Source organism: Lithobates pipiens, unplaced genomic scaffold (assembly GCF_037356315.1).
Source record: "Lithobates pipiens isolate NorthernLeopardFrog02 unplaced genomic scaffold, aLitPip1_a1.2 Scaffold_8, whole genome shotgun sequence".
Taxonomy (NCBI): Eukaryota; Metazoa; Chordata; class Amphibia; order Anura; family Ranidae; genus Lithobates; species Lithobates pipiens.
Window position 1 is genome coordinate 640,321,358 of NW_027507903.1, and position 18,435 is coordinate 640,339,792.

At 45.4% G+C, this 18,435-nt stretch overlaps 1 protein-coding gene across 1 annotated transcript in view; it reads right to left on the reverse strand.

Moving 5' to 3' along the window:
* LOC143961591 (insulin receptor substrate 1-like) overlaps positions 1 to 18,435 on the reverse strand; it is a 70,394-nt gene that overhangs the window by 9,324 nt on the left and 42,635 nt on the right. Inside the window, exon 3 of the mRNA XM_077470904.1 lies at positions 6,488 to 8,384. Coding sequence (XP_077327030.1) covers positions 6,488 to 8,384 — 1,897 coding nt within the window. The remainder of the gene's footprint in view (positions 1 to 6,487; positions 8,385 to 18,435) is intronic.

Sequence of the window (18,435 nt, forward strand, 5' to 3'; positions counted from 1 at the left end):
GCTGTGCCCGCTTTTCTCACCCTCATCGTCCCATCTGCCGCCTCCATAAATAACCAAATCATGAAAAGGAGCTGAGCGACCCCGGAGTGGCGTTTTTACGAGTGGGGGGGATGGGCGGAAACATGACGGGTAGCTACTGGGAGATGAATAAATATTTTTTTTTTTTTTTTTTTTTTTTCATGAAAACTAAAAGAAGAAGAAGGGCACTGAGAGGACAATGGCAGCCATCGCCCCACTGTCTGAGGACTGCTGCCAACCTCCAAATTGAGCCCTGGATGATTAAGAATTCAAGTTCAGGAAAAAAAAAAAATAATAATAAAAAGTGTACTACATTATAGCTAAACAGATTTAAAAAAAAAAAAAAAAAAAGTTATGGACAGCATTATAGATTTTTTTTAAAAAGTGGGCTGCGTTATAGCAAAAAAAAAAAAAAAATAAAAAATGAAATAAAAAATTTAACAGATTAATAGATTTAAAAAAAAAAAAAAAAAGGTCTGCATTATACCTTCATAGATTTATAAAAAAAAAAAAAAAAAAAAGCCACAGCAACCATGAGGTTCAGCAGCATTTCGCCCCCTTCTTTTTTGCATAGGGCAACCCACTGAAATGAATGCCCTACAAGTGAGTACAGCAAAAAAAAATAAAAAAAAAAAAATATAAAAAAAAAAAAAAAAAAAAAAAAAGTGGACTACATTATAGCTTCAAGGATGTAAAAAATAAAATAAAAATGTGTGAGCTATGTTATTTTTTTTTTATATATCTTAGAGGCTATAAACGCAGCTTAGATTAAAAAAAGGAAGCTGCATTTATAGCTTTTAAGATATATAAAAAAAAATAACAATTCTTTTTTTTTTTTTTACATCCATGAAGCTATAATGTAGTCCACTTTATTATTATTATTTTTTTTTATATATATCTCAGAAGCTATTATATATATATATATATATATATATATATATATATATATATATATATATATATATATATATATATACATACATACATACATACACACATGTATATATATATATATATATATATATATATATATATACACACACACACACACACACATATATGTATATTATATCAGAAGCTATAATAAAAAAGTGGACTACATTATGGATGTAAAAAATAAAATAAAAAAAGCGAGCTGCATTAATTTTTTAATATATCTTAGAAGCTATAAAACGCAGCTTAGATTAAAAAAATAAAAATAAAAAAGTAACGCAGCTCACTTTTTACATTTTTTTTTTTTTTTTTTTTACATCCATGAAGCTATAATGTAGTCCACTTTTTTATTAATTTTTTTTAATATATATCTCAGAAGCTATAATAAAAAAGTGGACTACATTATAGCTTCATAGATGAAAAAAAAATAAAAAGTGAGCTTCGTTATAGCTTCTAAGTTTTATTTTTATATATAACTTAGAAGCTATAATGAAGCTCACTTTTAATTTTTATTTTTTTATATAAAAGTGAGCTTCGTTATAGCTTCTAAGGGGGGGGGGGGGGGATATTGTATTATAGGAAATATATGATTTTTTTTTTTAATATATAGAAAACCTCTGCACATCCCCTTTAAGTGATAAAATGAAAAAAGGATTTTAAACGCATTAGTCTGCACTGGAAAACTCCTAGAATGACAGCAGCCCCTGCGTGACACGGACAATGCCCGATGTTGTGTGCTCAAATATTTGCTCGACTATTATTCTGGGACACAGTCTGTCCTCATCGCTGTCCCTGCTGCACCTTGGCACGCTGCGATTGGGTAACCCTTCCTGCTCATCTCGCACCGACATCTCGCAAACGTTTAATATCCCTTCCGAATCCCATCGAGCTTCTGTAGAGAATAATACCCCCCCCCCCCCCCCGGGAGCTCTCATGACTGTGCCCCATTTTTTTTTTTTATACCCAATTGTGAAATCAGTAAAACATATGTAGAGATATATAATTTTTTGTGTGGGATATAGATATATATAAATAAATATTGTGTGTGAATGCAAAAAAAAAGAAGGTGTGTGTGTATATATACAAAGTATTGACTCAGGGGGGCGCCATACAAATGTACCCCCCACACTTTTCACATATTTGTAACAAATTTTGAAAGCCATTTTATTATTTTCCTTCCACTTCACAATTATGTGCCACTTTGTGTTAGTCTATCACATAAAATACATGTTTTTGGAGGCAACATGACAAAACCTTTTCGAGACACTGTGTGTAATGTAATATATAAATATAATATATATATATATATATATATATATATATATATATATATATATATATATATATTTTTTTTTTTTTCCCAATAATAAAATATAAAATTATATTAATTTACTATTATTGGAAAAAAAGGATATAGAATATATATATATATATATATTTTTTTTATTAATAGTAAAACACACACACACATATATTATTAAATACATATACACACACATACACTTTTTTTTTTATATATGATTGGGGAAAAAAATATATATTTATATTATAAACAAAAAAAATGATATATATATATATATTTTATTAGTAAATATCTATTTTTTTTATACTTTATTAAATACACAAATTTATATATATATATATATATATATATATATATATATATATATATATACACACACACATAGATATATATATATATATATATATATATACACATAGATATAGATATATATATATATAGATATAGAGATATATATATATATATATATATATATATATATATACACATAGATATATATATATATATATATATATATATATATATATATATATATACACACACACATAGAGATATATATATATATATATATATATATATATATATATATATATATATATATATATATATATATATATATATTTTTTTTTTTTTTTTTATTATTTCAGGGTGGTGCTCTGGTGCTTTAAGGAAGCTGCCAACTTCTTATAACTCAGAACGCTCAGAAGTTCCCACAAGTAAATAATTCATCCCAGTGGAGATGTTTCCCAGGCCGTAATTTGTGCCTCAGCCCCGCCCACAATGACATAATGTAGGCACCCCCCCTCTCACAGCTGGGCTTCCCATTTGTTAATCAGCAATATGGTTTTTGTCCATTGGTGGAGGTGGTTGCGCAGAACTGGGAGATCCTCACGGAAGATCTCTTTGCTGCATCTGCGAAAACCACAAAAAAAAAATAAAAATATATATTTGCAGAGCTCTTCATCGTTAACACCCCAAAAACACTAAGCAAGAATCACATTTTTTTGCATGTGTGAAAATGCGCACGATGCGAAAAAACGTATAGTTAAACATGCAAGCTCAGCCCCCATTGAAACTATGTAACACAACTAACTATTCAGATCAATGAGCTAATCTATGCCCCCAAGTCACACATCGCGTGGCAGGAACTCACGTTCTCGCTTGGGGTTTTGTGTGGGCAATTTTCGCGCAACTCCACTTGCCAAGCATTGGGTATTCCAATCACTTCAATGGGCTGCCCTGTGCGTGTTTGTCGCCTCCCCCCAAAAAAGCTGCTACTCCTTTTTTTTTGGGAGGACCATAGCGTTACAAATCACAACAAAAAAAAATGGCGCCAGGTTTGTGGCGCCATTTAGAATGAAATGGCACTCAAACCCGCCTTGTGCGTCTTACAGCGATTGCCACGCAATTTTGAATCACCGGCTAAAATCACACCGATTCCGCATCGCCAAGTGTAAATTGGGTCCAAGCGCAACAATCACGCCGAAGAAGCTCATGCACCTTTTTGAGCTTCAAGCCCTTTGCTTGGCACTATTCGAAGGTCATTACCAACGCAAGTGTGATTTTCACGCGTTTTGTGAACGCACACAAAAAAGTTGCGATTTGGCATGAATCCATACACTACACTAGTATGAATGCGGGGGCTCAAAAGAGTGCATGAGTTTCTTTGCCACGTAGGGCACCCCAATTAAATGAGTCGGTAGAGCAGGATAACGTGATTGGGAGCCCAAATAACCACGCAAAAAAACTGAAACCTCAGTTTTTGGATGGGGCTGACCTATAAATGCATCTGCAACACAACAGCGCCGGTGGCAATATTCCCGAATCAGTACGGAAAGAAGAGCCCGCAGTGACGTTTTGAAGTAGACCCACCTACAGATCCAGCCAGTCCATCCCCAGTAAGGGTTAACCTTCTACCAGCCAGTCACATGACTGTTAATGCAGCAAACACATGGGCACAGCATGCCCCCTCCAGCATGGGCAAACTGGAAGCCGTCAATGTGGATAGGTTGACCACAGAGCAGAACTGGTAGGGCTTTACCAATATCTATCCGTCTCACTCAACCTTCTCATCATGGAGGAACCCTTGAAATAATGTTCAGATCTCAAAAGGAAATGACTATCAACAGCTCAAGGTACATCAGCACGATCAGCTAGTTGTAAATATAGGAACACGTATAAGAAGAAATAACGCAAGGAAAGAACGAAGGGCCTATGTAACATGTTCGACACCCATGGTGGACCATTCCTTAACTCCTGTGCTCTACAACTCAAATGAGATTAACAATGGTCAGAAACAAAACTCAAGACAATGAAAATTGTTAAGAGTCCCATTAATCGCACAACCTTGTGTTTGGAAAGTGAAAACAGCCTCAAGCCTGGGCTCCATCCAGACCGCTCCATCCAGACCACTCCCCCAGCGTGTTTCACCCAGCAAGGGTGGGGGCGAAACATGTTGGGGGGTGGATTTGATGGAGCCCGGGCTAAGGCGGTTTTCACTTTCCACACACAAGGTTTTGTTGTGATGTACGGCTTATGGGACTCTTTTCCTTTGCATCGATGTCTACAGAATCAGGACGAGCTCCTGCACTTCCAGTGGTTGATAAGAGAAGAGAACCCGTTGGAGCCTCGAGCAGCACCTGTGGTTTCGGCATTGGTTCACTGTGCATGTGGTAGCGTTTCTTTACATTGGCGGTCAGTGGAAAAGTGCCCTCTAACATAGGCGGTCAATGGCTTAAGAACCACGCCTATTGGTGGCCTATGGAAGGACAGGTGTATATTGGTGATAAGTGGAAAGGATTCCCCTTCACTTTATTGGTCAGTGAAGTGTCCTCTTATATTGATCACTGGTCCCAAGTCAATGGTTCCAACTAGTAATGTTCATGCTGGAGCTGAAGATCTACTGCCAGGCAGATTAAGTCATTACTCCCCAAGGAACCCAATGAAAACCCCCTAGTAGAGGAACCCTACAACTCCAAGGACCCCAATAGAAAAATAGCCCGGCTGCCGCACACCTCGCCCATCCCAAGTAGTTAGACGGTAAAAGCAGCCTCAGCTCGATTCATCCGAGGCCACGCCCCCCCAATAGGTTTTGCCCCGCTCTTGACCTCTGATTAAACCCGGAGGGCGGGGCAAAACATGTTGGGGGCGTAGCTTGCACGAATCGAGCTGAGGCTGCTTTTACCGCTTATTATACTCGGAATGGGCTGCTTATACTCGGAATGGGCGTGGTGTGCGGCACCTGGGCTATTTTTCTATTGGGCTCCTTGAAGTTTGAAGATTCCTCTACTGGGGGGTTTCCAGCGGGTACCTTGGGAAGTAATGGATTAATCTGCTTGGCTGTAGATCTTTTGGGTAGGTTTTGCCCCGCTCTCGACCTATGGATTACGCCCCGAGGGTGGAGCAAAACATGTTGGGGGCATAGCTTGCATGAATCGATCTGAGGCTGCTTTTATCTGCCAACTACTCGAGCCAGGAGAGGTGTGTGGAGGCCAGGCTATTTCTTTCTATTTCTACAGCGTGCTTCGGGTCTGGAAGGACCTCTCTCCAGCCTGCACCTAACTTACTGAGAGCTGGTCAACCTGAGCGGGGGAGGGCCCCTAAGCATTTATCGTGGGTCCAAGGAGCGCTGGCTGAGAAAGGCTAATCTATATTCTGCAAGCCAGTATCAGGTTAGCACAAACTTAGTGGTGGGAAATTAAATATGGCCCAGCCTTCCCCTCCCCACCCACCAAAATTAGCATAATGCTCCACTAAGAAACACCCCAGACACTGCCCCCTCCCAGCACACCCGGGAAATACAGCTTGATTGAGCATAGCAATATTTCACAGCACAAATACTTGCAATGTACCCTTGAGCTGGGAGTGTCTAACTGCAGTCAGTGCTGGCCCAGCTCCTCTGCCCTTCCACTTCCTATATTACCTGTTAGCCGCGGGAGGAGCATAGGGGAACATTATAGAATTTCACACAGTTCTAAACCTGCTGACGCATTGACATTATTTTCAAGGTATCAGCACCCAGCAACAATCTCGCGCCCTTTGGATGTCTACCCAAGGGAGGCTTTCACAGATAAATAACATGAATATATGTTAAATGCACTTATAACCTTATGTAAAGGTTGTTGCTAAAATAAATGGTCTGGTGATAGGGTATCTATCTGTATAGAGAGCTCTGGGACTACACCTCCATCTACTATTCTTGTACTGCACCACGTGCATGCACTCTGTTTTTACCTGTTCCATCTCGGCTATCCCTTCTTAGCTCACCGGACATCTGGAAGTCGATGCTGGCATAGGTGTTGATGCACGGATTGGCTCCCAGGGTCCCGCTCTTCATTGGCTGTGGCACATTAGCACTCACCAGGTAGGCAGTCAGTGGACTGGTACGCACGTCTTTTACAAGGTCCAGATCAATGTAATTGAGCCCAGATTCCTTGGATTGTGCCCGGTTTCCATTGCAAGAGGCAACAGTGTTGAGGGGCAGGTTATCAGAACAGTGCCTGGTTCGGGCCGGGTGATCACCCCTCCCAAGCCTGTTACGATCCGGCCCATTGTAAAGACTACAACCAGCTAGCAGGCCCCTCAGTTCCAAGTCTTCGGAAGGAGGCTTTGTTGCCATAGTCTTCTCGGCAAGACCCAATACACTGTCCACTTGAGCCTCTGTTGGCAACTTGGCAGTAAGGCTTAGCTTGTTATCTGCAGGCGCTATGGGCCTGAACGTGTTATCGCTGGCCACCATGGGCCAGGGATCGTCTTCGGTTGATGGCTTTAGAGTCTTTTCTATAGTTGAGGTAGGCCGTGATGCCTTTTTTGAAACTGACCTGGAGTTCACTTCTGCAGTTACCAGGCCAGACATACTTTCAGGAGTTGTCTTTGAAGCCTTCTCAACTTTTTGGTCGGTAACAGATGGAGGTTGTGAGCGCCATGTCTCTGGTTCAAAAGTCATTTTGGTATAGTCTCCATTGGCTACCTTTGGATGCTGTGTGTCCATGGCAATGTATTCCGCCTGGGGAACATCAAAGTCCTTTTTTGTCTTTTCCTTTTTGGCCCTGAAGTTGATGCTGACATATTCCCCTGGGCTGGGTGGTCTACGGTAGTTTCCTGGCAATGTGTTTGCCTTCCAAGTGTCCACAGACATACTGAGTGGCCTCCAACTCCTGCCACTGCTGACTTCTTCTAGGCTGTCAGAGGATGAGGAGCAAGAGTTCCGAACAGGAGGTACCGGGTCCAGTTTATAAGAGCGAGGAAGTGAACGGTAGGAGGCAGGAATCCTTGTAGGACCATTGCTCAGTTTTAAGCACTTCTCCGCGGGTGGAGGGGTACTAGATGCAGAGCGGCTTAGTGGCCACATGCTCATGTAATCTGAAGCTTGGCTGTCTGCACTGCCCACTGACATATCTCCAGAAGGAGGCCAGCTGGCCCTTTCTTGCTCTGGGGAACAGCTACCCAATGGGGACATCAAGACATAACCTGCCAGTTCTATAGGGGCCGGTGGTGAGATACTGTTAGGTGTCATGGGCATGTAATCTTGGGATCGGCTGCCAGGAAGCATGGGCATATAACCTGCTTCTGGGCGTGGCTCACATTTCCCCATCATGGCATAATTGTCTTCATGTTCCAGTCTGATCGTTTTTCCTCCATCTTCTTCACTTGGTGTGATGGGAACTGAAGCAAGGTCCAGAGCTAGAGACCTCCTCCCAAACTGACCCATGGAGATGTAATTGGTTTCTCCTGTAACTGGAGATGGTGGCAAAAATATTGGAGGCTCATGCAGACTAGGACTTGAGCCGTACTCATCTGAAGAGGCAGAACCATAGTCTACTGAAGGTTGAATGGCTTCTACTCTTGGCCGCTTCTCCTCTTCCTCGGGGGATCGTGGACTATGATCCCTAGGCAGGGAGTGAGGCTTTGGAGCTGGTGAGTTGTCCAATGAAACTTCAATTCTGGAGCGGCGAGACAAGCCAACTTGGCTAGGCGGTGGTGGGTTAGGTAGGTGCCTTCTGGATGGGACAGTGATGGGCGTCGAGGAAAGGGACTGACTCTTAGTCCGTGGACGAAACTCTTCACTTAAAGACTTCATAGCTTCCAGGATGGTCTCGTGCATGTTCTGGGCTACAACAGAGTCTTCAACCTGAAAGATTAGAAATGATATGAGTTTGTAATTTTATGCCGATGGATAAAATTAAATAACTAAAATAACTAAAATAAGTAATAATAATTAAACAAAATAAAGAGCTTTTTAGGATATACAGGTTATAGAAATTTACTTTTCTTATCCAGGGCAAAAGGACAGACTGACTTTCTTGTAAGAACAACTCATGGAACCCATGGAAATTCCCCATCCTGCTTGGGATCAGAAGGTGTGGTGAAACCCTGTTGGAACTTAAGACCTCTTCTTTCTCCTTCTGCTCAGTTGACTTGAGTTCTTACATAGACATTGCCTCCTCGTAGAAGGACACATGCTCCACTATACCCAAAAAGATATATTTATTGCCTGCACAAATGAAACGGCAGGGAGGCTCAGCAAAAGGGGAGTATCAGCGGGTGGGGGAAGGTTGTTCTTACAAGTAAACATGCCACTTTAATCTAAAGAGTTCAACCCAATATGAATAACCATTGTCTAGAAATATTATTTCAATGTATAGCTCATGTATGTATCTACACTATTTATAGTTTTTTTTTTTTTTTTTTTTTTTTTTTTACACACACTGGAGCGGCCATAGTTCATTACATATACAAATCTTGTCATGGTGCACAATCCAATCTGCTAATTTTTAAATGCCTACCAACCTACCGGTCGTATACCCAAAGCCAACTCCAGTTACAAAAATTAGACCAACAGTGTGTCCAACTGAAGGCCAAACAATTCAATTAAGCAATATTAATAAAACAAATCATAACAATAGTGCTTAATCCTTTTCCCTAATGGGACCATGGGGTGATCTGGGGGGGGATGATTCTAAACCATGATCCTCTATAGCAGTGGTTTTCAAGGTACAAATTATAGGGGGGCTTAAAATCAGCCATGTCGTCAGAGGGCTGCATAGAAAGTTCCTAATATGTAATGCTACAGAATATCGTCATAGACTGAAGACTTACTAGAAGACAGACTGTGCTACCAGAGTGGTTGAAGACTTTGGTCATGCTGCAGGAGACAGTCGGAAACTGGAGACTTGTTATAGGAAATGCTAAAGATCATGGATTTTAAAGTTCCTTTACTAATCAATGCTAGGATTGCTGCAGTCCAAGGGCCCCACTGCAAACACCAAAGGGCTGGATATGGTCTTTGTGCCACAGGTTGGCAACCAAGGCTGTGACGATATGCTGTGTCACCTGGTTGGTAGGCAATGGGGCACAGTGCCTCTTCTCCTCTCGGCTAGTGTCCCAGTTGCCAGAAAAATGGGATGCAGCTTCCCAGCTCCTCACAGATTATTGGTTTCTGCACTGTACCTGCCCCAACTTCCTTTTAAAGATGCAGGGTAATTAGTTGGCCACATGCCCCTATCCCTTTTTGCTGCCTGCTCTGACCTTTTCTACATTCTCAGATTCCTCTACTGCCTGCTGCCTACACTGGCTTTTGTTACAATACCGGATAGCCCTTCTGTAGGCTGCCTGTTCTGACCTTGCTTCTCAGATTCCGCTACTGCATGTGGTCTGTCTTTTTTAAATTCTTTTATTCAATTTTCAATGCAGGACAGATACAGTAAACAGAACAATCACAGATAAACCTGGTCATTCACAGCATGACCATGAACATACAATAGATATAAGTAATCATGTTCAAAAACAGTCTCATATATAATAGGTATTTGTAGTTGTTAACCTGTGAGGACAGACAATACCATCCTACGTTCTTATAGTAACCAGCCGAGGGAGGTGCACATGGACCACGCGACACCCCTCTCGTAAACATCCACAGACCTTCGCCATTGTAATGTCTATATTGGCAGTATGGGTCCGCAAGATACACCACGGACCCACTTAGGTCAACGTTGGGCAGGTCAGAAAAGATAGACAGAGAAAGAAAAGGTGAAGAAAAGGGGAAAAAAATAAAAAAAAGGGGGGGGGGGAACAGGTATCGGGGGGTCCCACGAGAGCCTGTCAATACCTACAGGGCTAGGGCAGCACACCCGTCTCAGCATGCACTTACAATGGCAGGGGTATCTAAATCGGTCACCGAGTCGGCAGCAGACACCTTCTCCCGCAGGTAGTCCGTGGTACCGGTAAAGTACCTCCATTTCTCACGAAATTTTTCTTCCGTATTGTGGAGAGTAGCGGCCAATTCCTACATACAGAGGATATAATTAATTTTGGAAAACCACAGGGCCCTAGACGGGGCTGAGATTGCCTCTACATCGCGGGGATGCATACCCGCGCTGCGTTCAGAAGTTGCATTGTCAAAGTCTGTTTATATTTTCGCACAGGTCTATTCGTCAGATGGAGTAGGCACGCCACCGGGTCTCCTCGTAAGTCCACCGACGTTAGTTTCTTAATTGTCACCGCCACATCATTACAGAATGCGCCTAAGGCAGGGAATGACCAGAAGATATGGACCATGGACCCCATCACGGATTGGCATCTCCAACACTCGTTGGGGATTGAGTTATTCATCTTGTTCAGGAGATATGGGACCCTATACCAATGGGAGACTATTTTGTATCCCGACTCCTGAATAGAACTAGCAATGGAAGCCTTGTGGGTCAATAGCAATATCTTCCCTATCTGCTGTGGGGTGAAGCGGGTACCCAGGTCTTTTCCCGACTGGTGAATGTACGCAGGGGGTGAGCCCCCATCTAGAGAAGCCAGTAGATTATATAGTAGGGAGAGTGAGTGCCGCACGGGTTCTGTCTCATGACACAACGTCTCGAAAGAGGTCAGGCCTCTGGGCACATAGGGGGTCTTTTGTTTTGCCAGTAGGAAGTGCCGGAGTTGGTATGCGCTGAACGCATCGAGTGGTGGCTCTGTAAGTCCCGCTACAGCCTGCAGACTCGGGAGATCCCCGGCAGGCCACACCCCTCGCAACCGGTGCCTACCCGAATCCACCAGCCGCCGCAATCGCCTGTTGGTGAACCCCGGAGGGAAGTCCGGATTCCCCACTATCGGGGTCATTGGAGAAGGGAGGGGCGAGATATCGGTGGTACGAAATAACCTCCTTGTCACTGCCAGCGTTGCCCCGATGAGCGGATGATCACGCAGATCCTTAGGTGGGGATGCCAGGAGCCACGGGGAGGTCAAAAGAGGGATGGACGCATCTGCCATCTCCATCTGCACCCACTGTGTGTGGACCGTGGCAATGCCAATCCACAACCCTGGTCAGTAGAGTCTCCCTGTAATACCTACGCAAGTCGGGAAGGCCCATCCCCCCCTGGTCTTTGGGTCTGGTAAGGGTCTGGAGTTTGGCCCTGGGAGGTTTCTGTGCCCAGATTAATTTCCTAAGGAGGGTCTTCAACTGCGCAAAGAATTTCGGAGGAACGCGAATAGGTACAGTTTGGTAAATATATAGGATCCTGGGCAGCGCCGTCATTTTGAAGGCGCTGCAGCGCCCAAACCAGGTTAACGCCAGGGAGTGCCATCCCTCCAGGTCCGACTTCAACCTGTGCAACAAGGGGATATAATTATGCAGGTACAATTGCGCTGGGTCTGAAGTAACATTGATCCCTAAATATCTAATAGAGTCGGCTGCCCAGTGCCCAGTGGAATTGAAAAGCTTAACGTAGACCACGGGTCTCCGCTTCTGGGACAGAGACGTTCAAGACTGCAGACTTGGCGCAATTGACCTTGTAATTCGACAAGGGTCCGTACACGCGGAGTGCTTCCAAAATATTCGGAAGGGAGACATGTGGAGTAGAGACAAAGAAAATTAAGTCGTCCACATAGGCCGTAAGCTTGTGGTGGGCCGAGGGCTTCCGAAGACCTGTTATGTTTGGGTCATTGCGTATATGGTACATGAAGGGTTCTAGTGTCAAAATAAAAATAAGGGGGGACAGGGGGCAACCCTGCCTCGTCCCATTCGTGATTGGAAAAAAGTCAGAGCGCCAATCGTTCACGCGCACAGCCGCCGAGGGTTTGGAATACAACGCCGATATCCAGCCCTGCATGCATGGGCCCAGGCCTACATGTGAGAGTGGCCCGTAAAAAATGCCAGGCCACTCTGTCAAAGGCCTTCTCTGCGTCGGTGGAAAGCAGTAGAAAAGGCCTCCCCCCACTTTGCGCTGCATGAATCAAGTTGATGACTTGGGTCGTATTATCTCGGGCCTCTCGCATGGGGACAAACCCCACTTGATCGGGATATCGGGTGCTAGTCGGTTGGCAAGGATCTTAGCGAATAGCTTCAGATCAACGTTTAAGAGTGCAATTGGGCAGAAGCTCCCACACTGCGACAGGTCCTTGCCTTCCTTTGGGATCAAGGATATGTATGTCCTAAGCGAGTCCATGTGCAATCCATCGCCCCCCTTCGCAGCATTAAACGCCCGAAGGAAGTGCTGTGCCAGGAGTTCCGTATAGGTGCGGTAGTACGTCAAAGTGAGGCCGTCGCGTCCTGGTGCCTTCCGGGGCTCCATCTGAGCCAATGCCACCTGAAATTCCTCTGCAGAAATGTCCACTTCCAGGGAGTCACGGACCTCCGCAGGAAGGGTCGGCATACCAGAGGCCCCGACGTACTCACTTGCTGTCGCCTGTTTAGACGCTAACGCTTCTGCACTCTCCCCCCGGTGGAGATTATAAAGGTCGTGGTAATAGTCAAAAAATTCCCTCGCCATTTCCTTAGACGTATTAACTCTAGAGCCCTGTCTAGTGGTAATATAAGGGATAAAGGTGCGCTGTCTCGGTCCCCGAAGGGCTCTCGCTAGCATCGCACTGGGCTTGTTGGAATATTCAAAGAATGAACGCTTCTCGCCCAAGCCAACCGAGATACCGTCTTCTGATACAGAAGGCCCCGCAGGTTCTCCCTGGTCCGGACCAGAGCCTCCAGGTGGGTCACCGCTAGAGACCTCTTAGGAAGAAGTTCAAGGGAGCGCACCTCCCTGATCAATGCTTCAATTTGCCTAGTTCTCTCCTGTTTTTTCCGTGCTCCAATCCGAATCAGCACCCCTCTCACTACACACTTATGTGCCTCTCACATGCTCGAAGGGCTCAAGGCCGGGTCTACGTTCTCCCGAAAGTAACACTTAAATGTCTCCCCAATCTCTGTCTGAGCGTCGGGGTCCTGTAGTAGGGATTAATTGAGCCGCCATGTGAGGGGCGAGCGCGAGTCCAAGGCCCAAGCCAGAGTCAAGTGTATTGGAGCGTGCTCTGAGAAAGAAATATGGTCAATCTGGGCAGAAGTCACCATGGGGAGGTCTTTATGTCGGATTTGGAAGCAAGCAATCCTGGAGTAAGTATGATGCACCGGGGAGAAGCAAGTATAATCCCTCTCCTCCGGGTGCAGGACCCTCCAGGGATCAATCAGGTTCAGACCATGCAGTTCCGCCCTCAGTTTTTTGAGGCAGGAATAGGTAAGGTGCGACACACCCCTGGACACGTCCACTAGCTGTTCCTGAGCATAGTTGAAATCTCCACCCATCAAGAGTACCCCCTCACTAGCCTCCAGGAGTATAGGGGCTAGGGATCTCATAAAGCCTAAGTGGTTCGAGTTCGTAAAGTAGACATTCAGCATGGTAATAATGTCATCCCTAATCTTACCCTTCACCAGTAGGAAACGACCCTGGGGGTCCACCCGCAGTTCCAGCAAGGTCCAGGGCACCGACTTCGCAATCAGGATGCTAACCCCTTTAGATTTTGAGATGGGGGAGGGTGCATGGTACACCGTGGGGAAGCCTCTGTTACCAAGCTTGGGGACCGCCCGCTGCCTGAAGTGCGTCTCCTGTAAAAACGCTATTTGGGTGTGGGACTTTTTCAGATGTGAGAGGAGCCTGGTCCGTTTTTCAGGGGTAGACAAGCTCCGTACATTTAAGGACGTAAATTTGACCCCCTGGGGAAGTCCCCCCATCGTGGACTGCAGCCTGGGCGGCATAATGCCCCAGGCGGACCAGAGGGAGGAAATGTATGGGGGGGTGGGGGAAATATATAGGGGGGGGTGGGAGAAGAAGAAAAGAAAAGAGAAGAAGATAGGTATGAGATAGAGGAAAGCTGGCACCAAAGAAGTGTGGTGACCTAGGCAACCACACCGGTGCCCTACTAAATCACAAAAAAAATCTCGCGCGCACTAGCGCAACCTATGGGTGGAGTGTGGGAGACTGACACGGTCTAAAAGTTGGAAGACGTGCGGACCAGTCCAAATCACCAGTTTTAACGAACAAAATGAACATAACAAACCAGAGGCCTATATCCAATCTGGGGTAACCCGCAAACCCCACCCACCCGACCCAGTCACTCATCTTCCCCGTATCCCGCGCCCGCCCCCCTCAATCGCCTGGGTAGGCACTAGTGAGGATGCCGGGGCGCACCCCTCCACCTGCCCCGTGGGACCGGGCCCAAATCTAGTACAGCCAGTTAGGACTAGCAGGAAATAAGAAAAAATAATAAAAAACAAAAAAAAACAAAAGCAACTCCGGTGTAACCAGCCCCCGGGGAGCAAGAAGTCTCAACCTCCCACTGGGTGCTCCCGAGCGGGCTCCCCCTCATGAACCCAAGTCCTATGTAACGTGTATAATAAGAAATGTCTACTTATCAACAGTAGTCCACCAGCTGGGTACTTCAAGGTTCCGGGGAAGCAAAGTCGGCCCTGGGGGCCTGCTAAGATCTGGAGCGACGGCGTCTCCTGCCATTCCGCTGAGGCCTAGATGGAAGAGTCAGAGAGTTGTCCGAAAGAGGTTCTCCAGCCAGTTCGGGACAGGTAACCCCAGAAACTAGAACAGTTCCGGGAGTTGGTCAGGCCATCTCAGAGCAAAAGAGTCGCTTCCCTTAATGACGATCAGGTGAAAGGGGTGCCCCCACCTGTAGGTGGCCCCTATCCCCCGAATGGAGTCCAACAAGGGGCGCAGAACCCCCCGCATCTTCAGTGTAAGACGAGACAAGTCTGGAAGCACCTGCACAGTGGCACCATCAAAGTCCATCTGGCCTTTAGCCCAGACCTGACGCATGATCTCCTCTTTAATAGAATAGAAATGAACCCTGGCAAGAATGTCCCTCGGGGCAGCAGGGTCCGCACCTCTAGGGCCTTGTGCACAATGGACCCGGTCCAGCTCAAGTTTCTCCGCCCGGGGCTTGTCACAGTATGCATTTAAGATGGCCGTCACTGTGGTTTTCAGGTCACTGCCCATGGTCGCCTCAGGGAGACCACGGATCCTCACATTGTTCCATCGGCTACGGTTTTCCCCATCGTGCACGGATAACTGCAGCGAGATCAGGCGGCGAGCATGGGACCCTTGGGTGTTCTCTAGGCCCTGTACCCTGGCTTCAAGCGTGCCTGTAACCTGCTCTACAGTGGTCACCCATGTGTCTACTGAGTCTATACGTTGCTTAAGCTCATTAATCTCTCTGGACAGGGTACTCACGATCATAGCGGTGGACTCAGCAATGTCTTGTTTCGTGGGGAGGAGCGCCATCAGCTCTTTCCAGGCCTCCGCCGGTGGCTGGCCCTGGGAGGCGAATCCTGTCACCGCGTGCGGCCCCTCCATGGGGAGGTCTGGAGAGGGGATCAGGGAGTCAGCTCTCGGCTCCGGTGACCGTTGTCCCGCCTGTGTGTGCTGGGATCCTTTCCCCGTCTTCCTGCCGTGAGATGCAGAGGTCGTGGAGGTATGCGGCGGCGCCATGTTGGCGTCCGCGGGCTGAAGAAATACGCCGCGATGTCAGCAGATCTGCGGGCGGTCGGTGTCCCGGGAGCGAGGCCTGCTGCGGACATATGCTAGGCTGTTAAACCGCTGATTGGATGCAGTGGTCGGCCTGGTCACGACACGGAGCTCCCTCTTGGCACGTCCTCACAGCGCCATAGTCAAGCCATGCCCCCCCTGCGGTCTGTCTTGACCTTTCCTATGTTCTCCTTTTCCTCTACCGTTTGCTGCCTTCTCTGACTTTTGCAATGTTCTTTGATGACGCTACTGCCTGCCCTGATCTTTGCTATATTTTCAAGTTCCTCCACTACCTACCTTGATCTTATCCATATTCTCAGAGCCCTCTGCCTGCCCTGACCTCTGCCACGTTCTTGGATTTCTCTACTGCCTGCTGTCCGTTTTGACCTTTTCTATGTTCTCTATTTCCTCTGCTGCTCGCTGCCTTCTCTGACTTTTGCAATGTTCTTTGATTCCTCTACTACCTGCGCTGACCTTTGCTATGTTCTTAGATTCCGCTGCTCCTTGCCGTTTGTCCTGACCTGTCCTACGTTCTCCGTTTATTCTACCGCTTGCCGTCTTCTCTGGCTTTTGCCGTGTCCTTTGATCCATTTACTGCCTTGCCTTGATCTTTGCCATATTTTATAAATCCTCTACTGCCTGCCCTAACCTCTGCTACGTTATTGGATTCCTCTACTGCCTACCCTGACCTTTGCCACATATTTTAAGATCCCTCGATCGCCTGCCATGATCTTTGTTCACAGATTATATCTGCTGCTAGCCAGTCTTGACTCTTCTCCAGAATGTCTTCCATCTCGTTTCTCCTGTCACTGTACGGTACATCTACTCTCTTCTACTTGGGTCCACTAGGAACATTCTACAGCCAGAGTCTAAAGTTTTGCGTATTAAGCCCTTGAAGCCCTGGGGGGGGGGGCAACCTAGTACCAGCAGGCTTGTTTGCTTTAAGCGAAGAACATGGGGGGGTGGGGGTGGCTGCTAAAGGTGAAGCTACATTGGCCCACGATTTTCTCTGTGTCCAGACCTCACGCAAGGTTAATCAAAGTCCAATAAAGGAGCTCAGGGGGATAAACGCGCCTTTTGAACCTATGCCTTGTATCGCATAGTCTTCTCTCTTTTTCATCACCATTTTATCTACCCATCAATGAACTCAGGGATACCATGCTTTGATAGCCTACCTGCCAACACCACATTATGGCCACTAGATGGCGCCGGGTATTATGGGAAAGTACACTCATTAGCTCAATCTACTGCCCCCCCCCCCCCTTTTTACACAATCTGAAGAGAATATTGCCTAAAAACATTTAATTTTGCTCCACAGGAAGAATTTGCATGCAGTTTCTATACACTGTAAAGTATATCAGTAGTAATTAGACCAACTGAGGAAGCTCAGAATTTTTTTTCCCCCTCATTTTTAATGGGCAAGCATGAGTTTTTTTTGTTTGTTTTTCAAAATAATAATATGATTGGGTAATGCTGACACACGCTCTATCGCTTCATGCGAAGTGTGTTTTTTCCATGACGGGACCCGTTTCGGCAGAATAATGGGAATACATTAGAGCAATTCTAAGTTGTTATGCTCCATTTCGAGAAACTACATATGCGTGCATGTGCTTAGTAAATGCTAATTGCATTCCCACGGCTCAGAAGTGTTTAGTGTAAGAATTATCAACTAAGCCAAGTGTGAGTTGGAGAATTCTCTAGGTGGCCGTGTATCCAATTAACATGTGGTAAACATTCACAAAACGCTGCCAGCGTATGCAAATGCATTACAGATCACAAACCCAGTTTTGAAAGCAAAACTTGCTAAAGCAGATATAATCCTTGAAGGCTGGAGTTTAATCTGCTTATATTTAGCTTTCCCCGGTTACACTCCTCCCCCTCATCAACATTTTACATACTTTAAATTTATCCCCAGTGATGTCATGATTAAGTCTCTGTGCTTCTCTATGCAATGCAGGCATGTTATGGCTGGTGAGAGGGGCTGGCAGGATACTGTATATAGCTTCATAAAAAACATCACAGCCCCTCTAACCCCCCCCCACCTAAGTACAGCTCTGATGAAGGCAGTGGGCTCGCTTTTAGGAGGAGCTAGGCAAATATGTACAAGTCTTTACATTTGCATAATTATCAAATTATATTAAAATACATATATCGTTGCCCGAAATTGTTCTCCAATCTATAAAACTCTGAGCACATTGTTCATTTATATTGGCCGAAATGGTTGTACAATCTATAAATCCGAGGAAGTTTTTGTAATATTGGCCCAACTGGTTGTACAATCTATAAATCCAAGAACTTTGTGATAATATAAAATTGGTTCTAAAATGGTTCTCCAATGTTCTCACATTTATAGATTTGAGAACCCTTTTCAACCAACCAATCTATACATCTGAG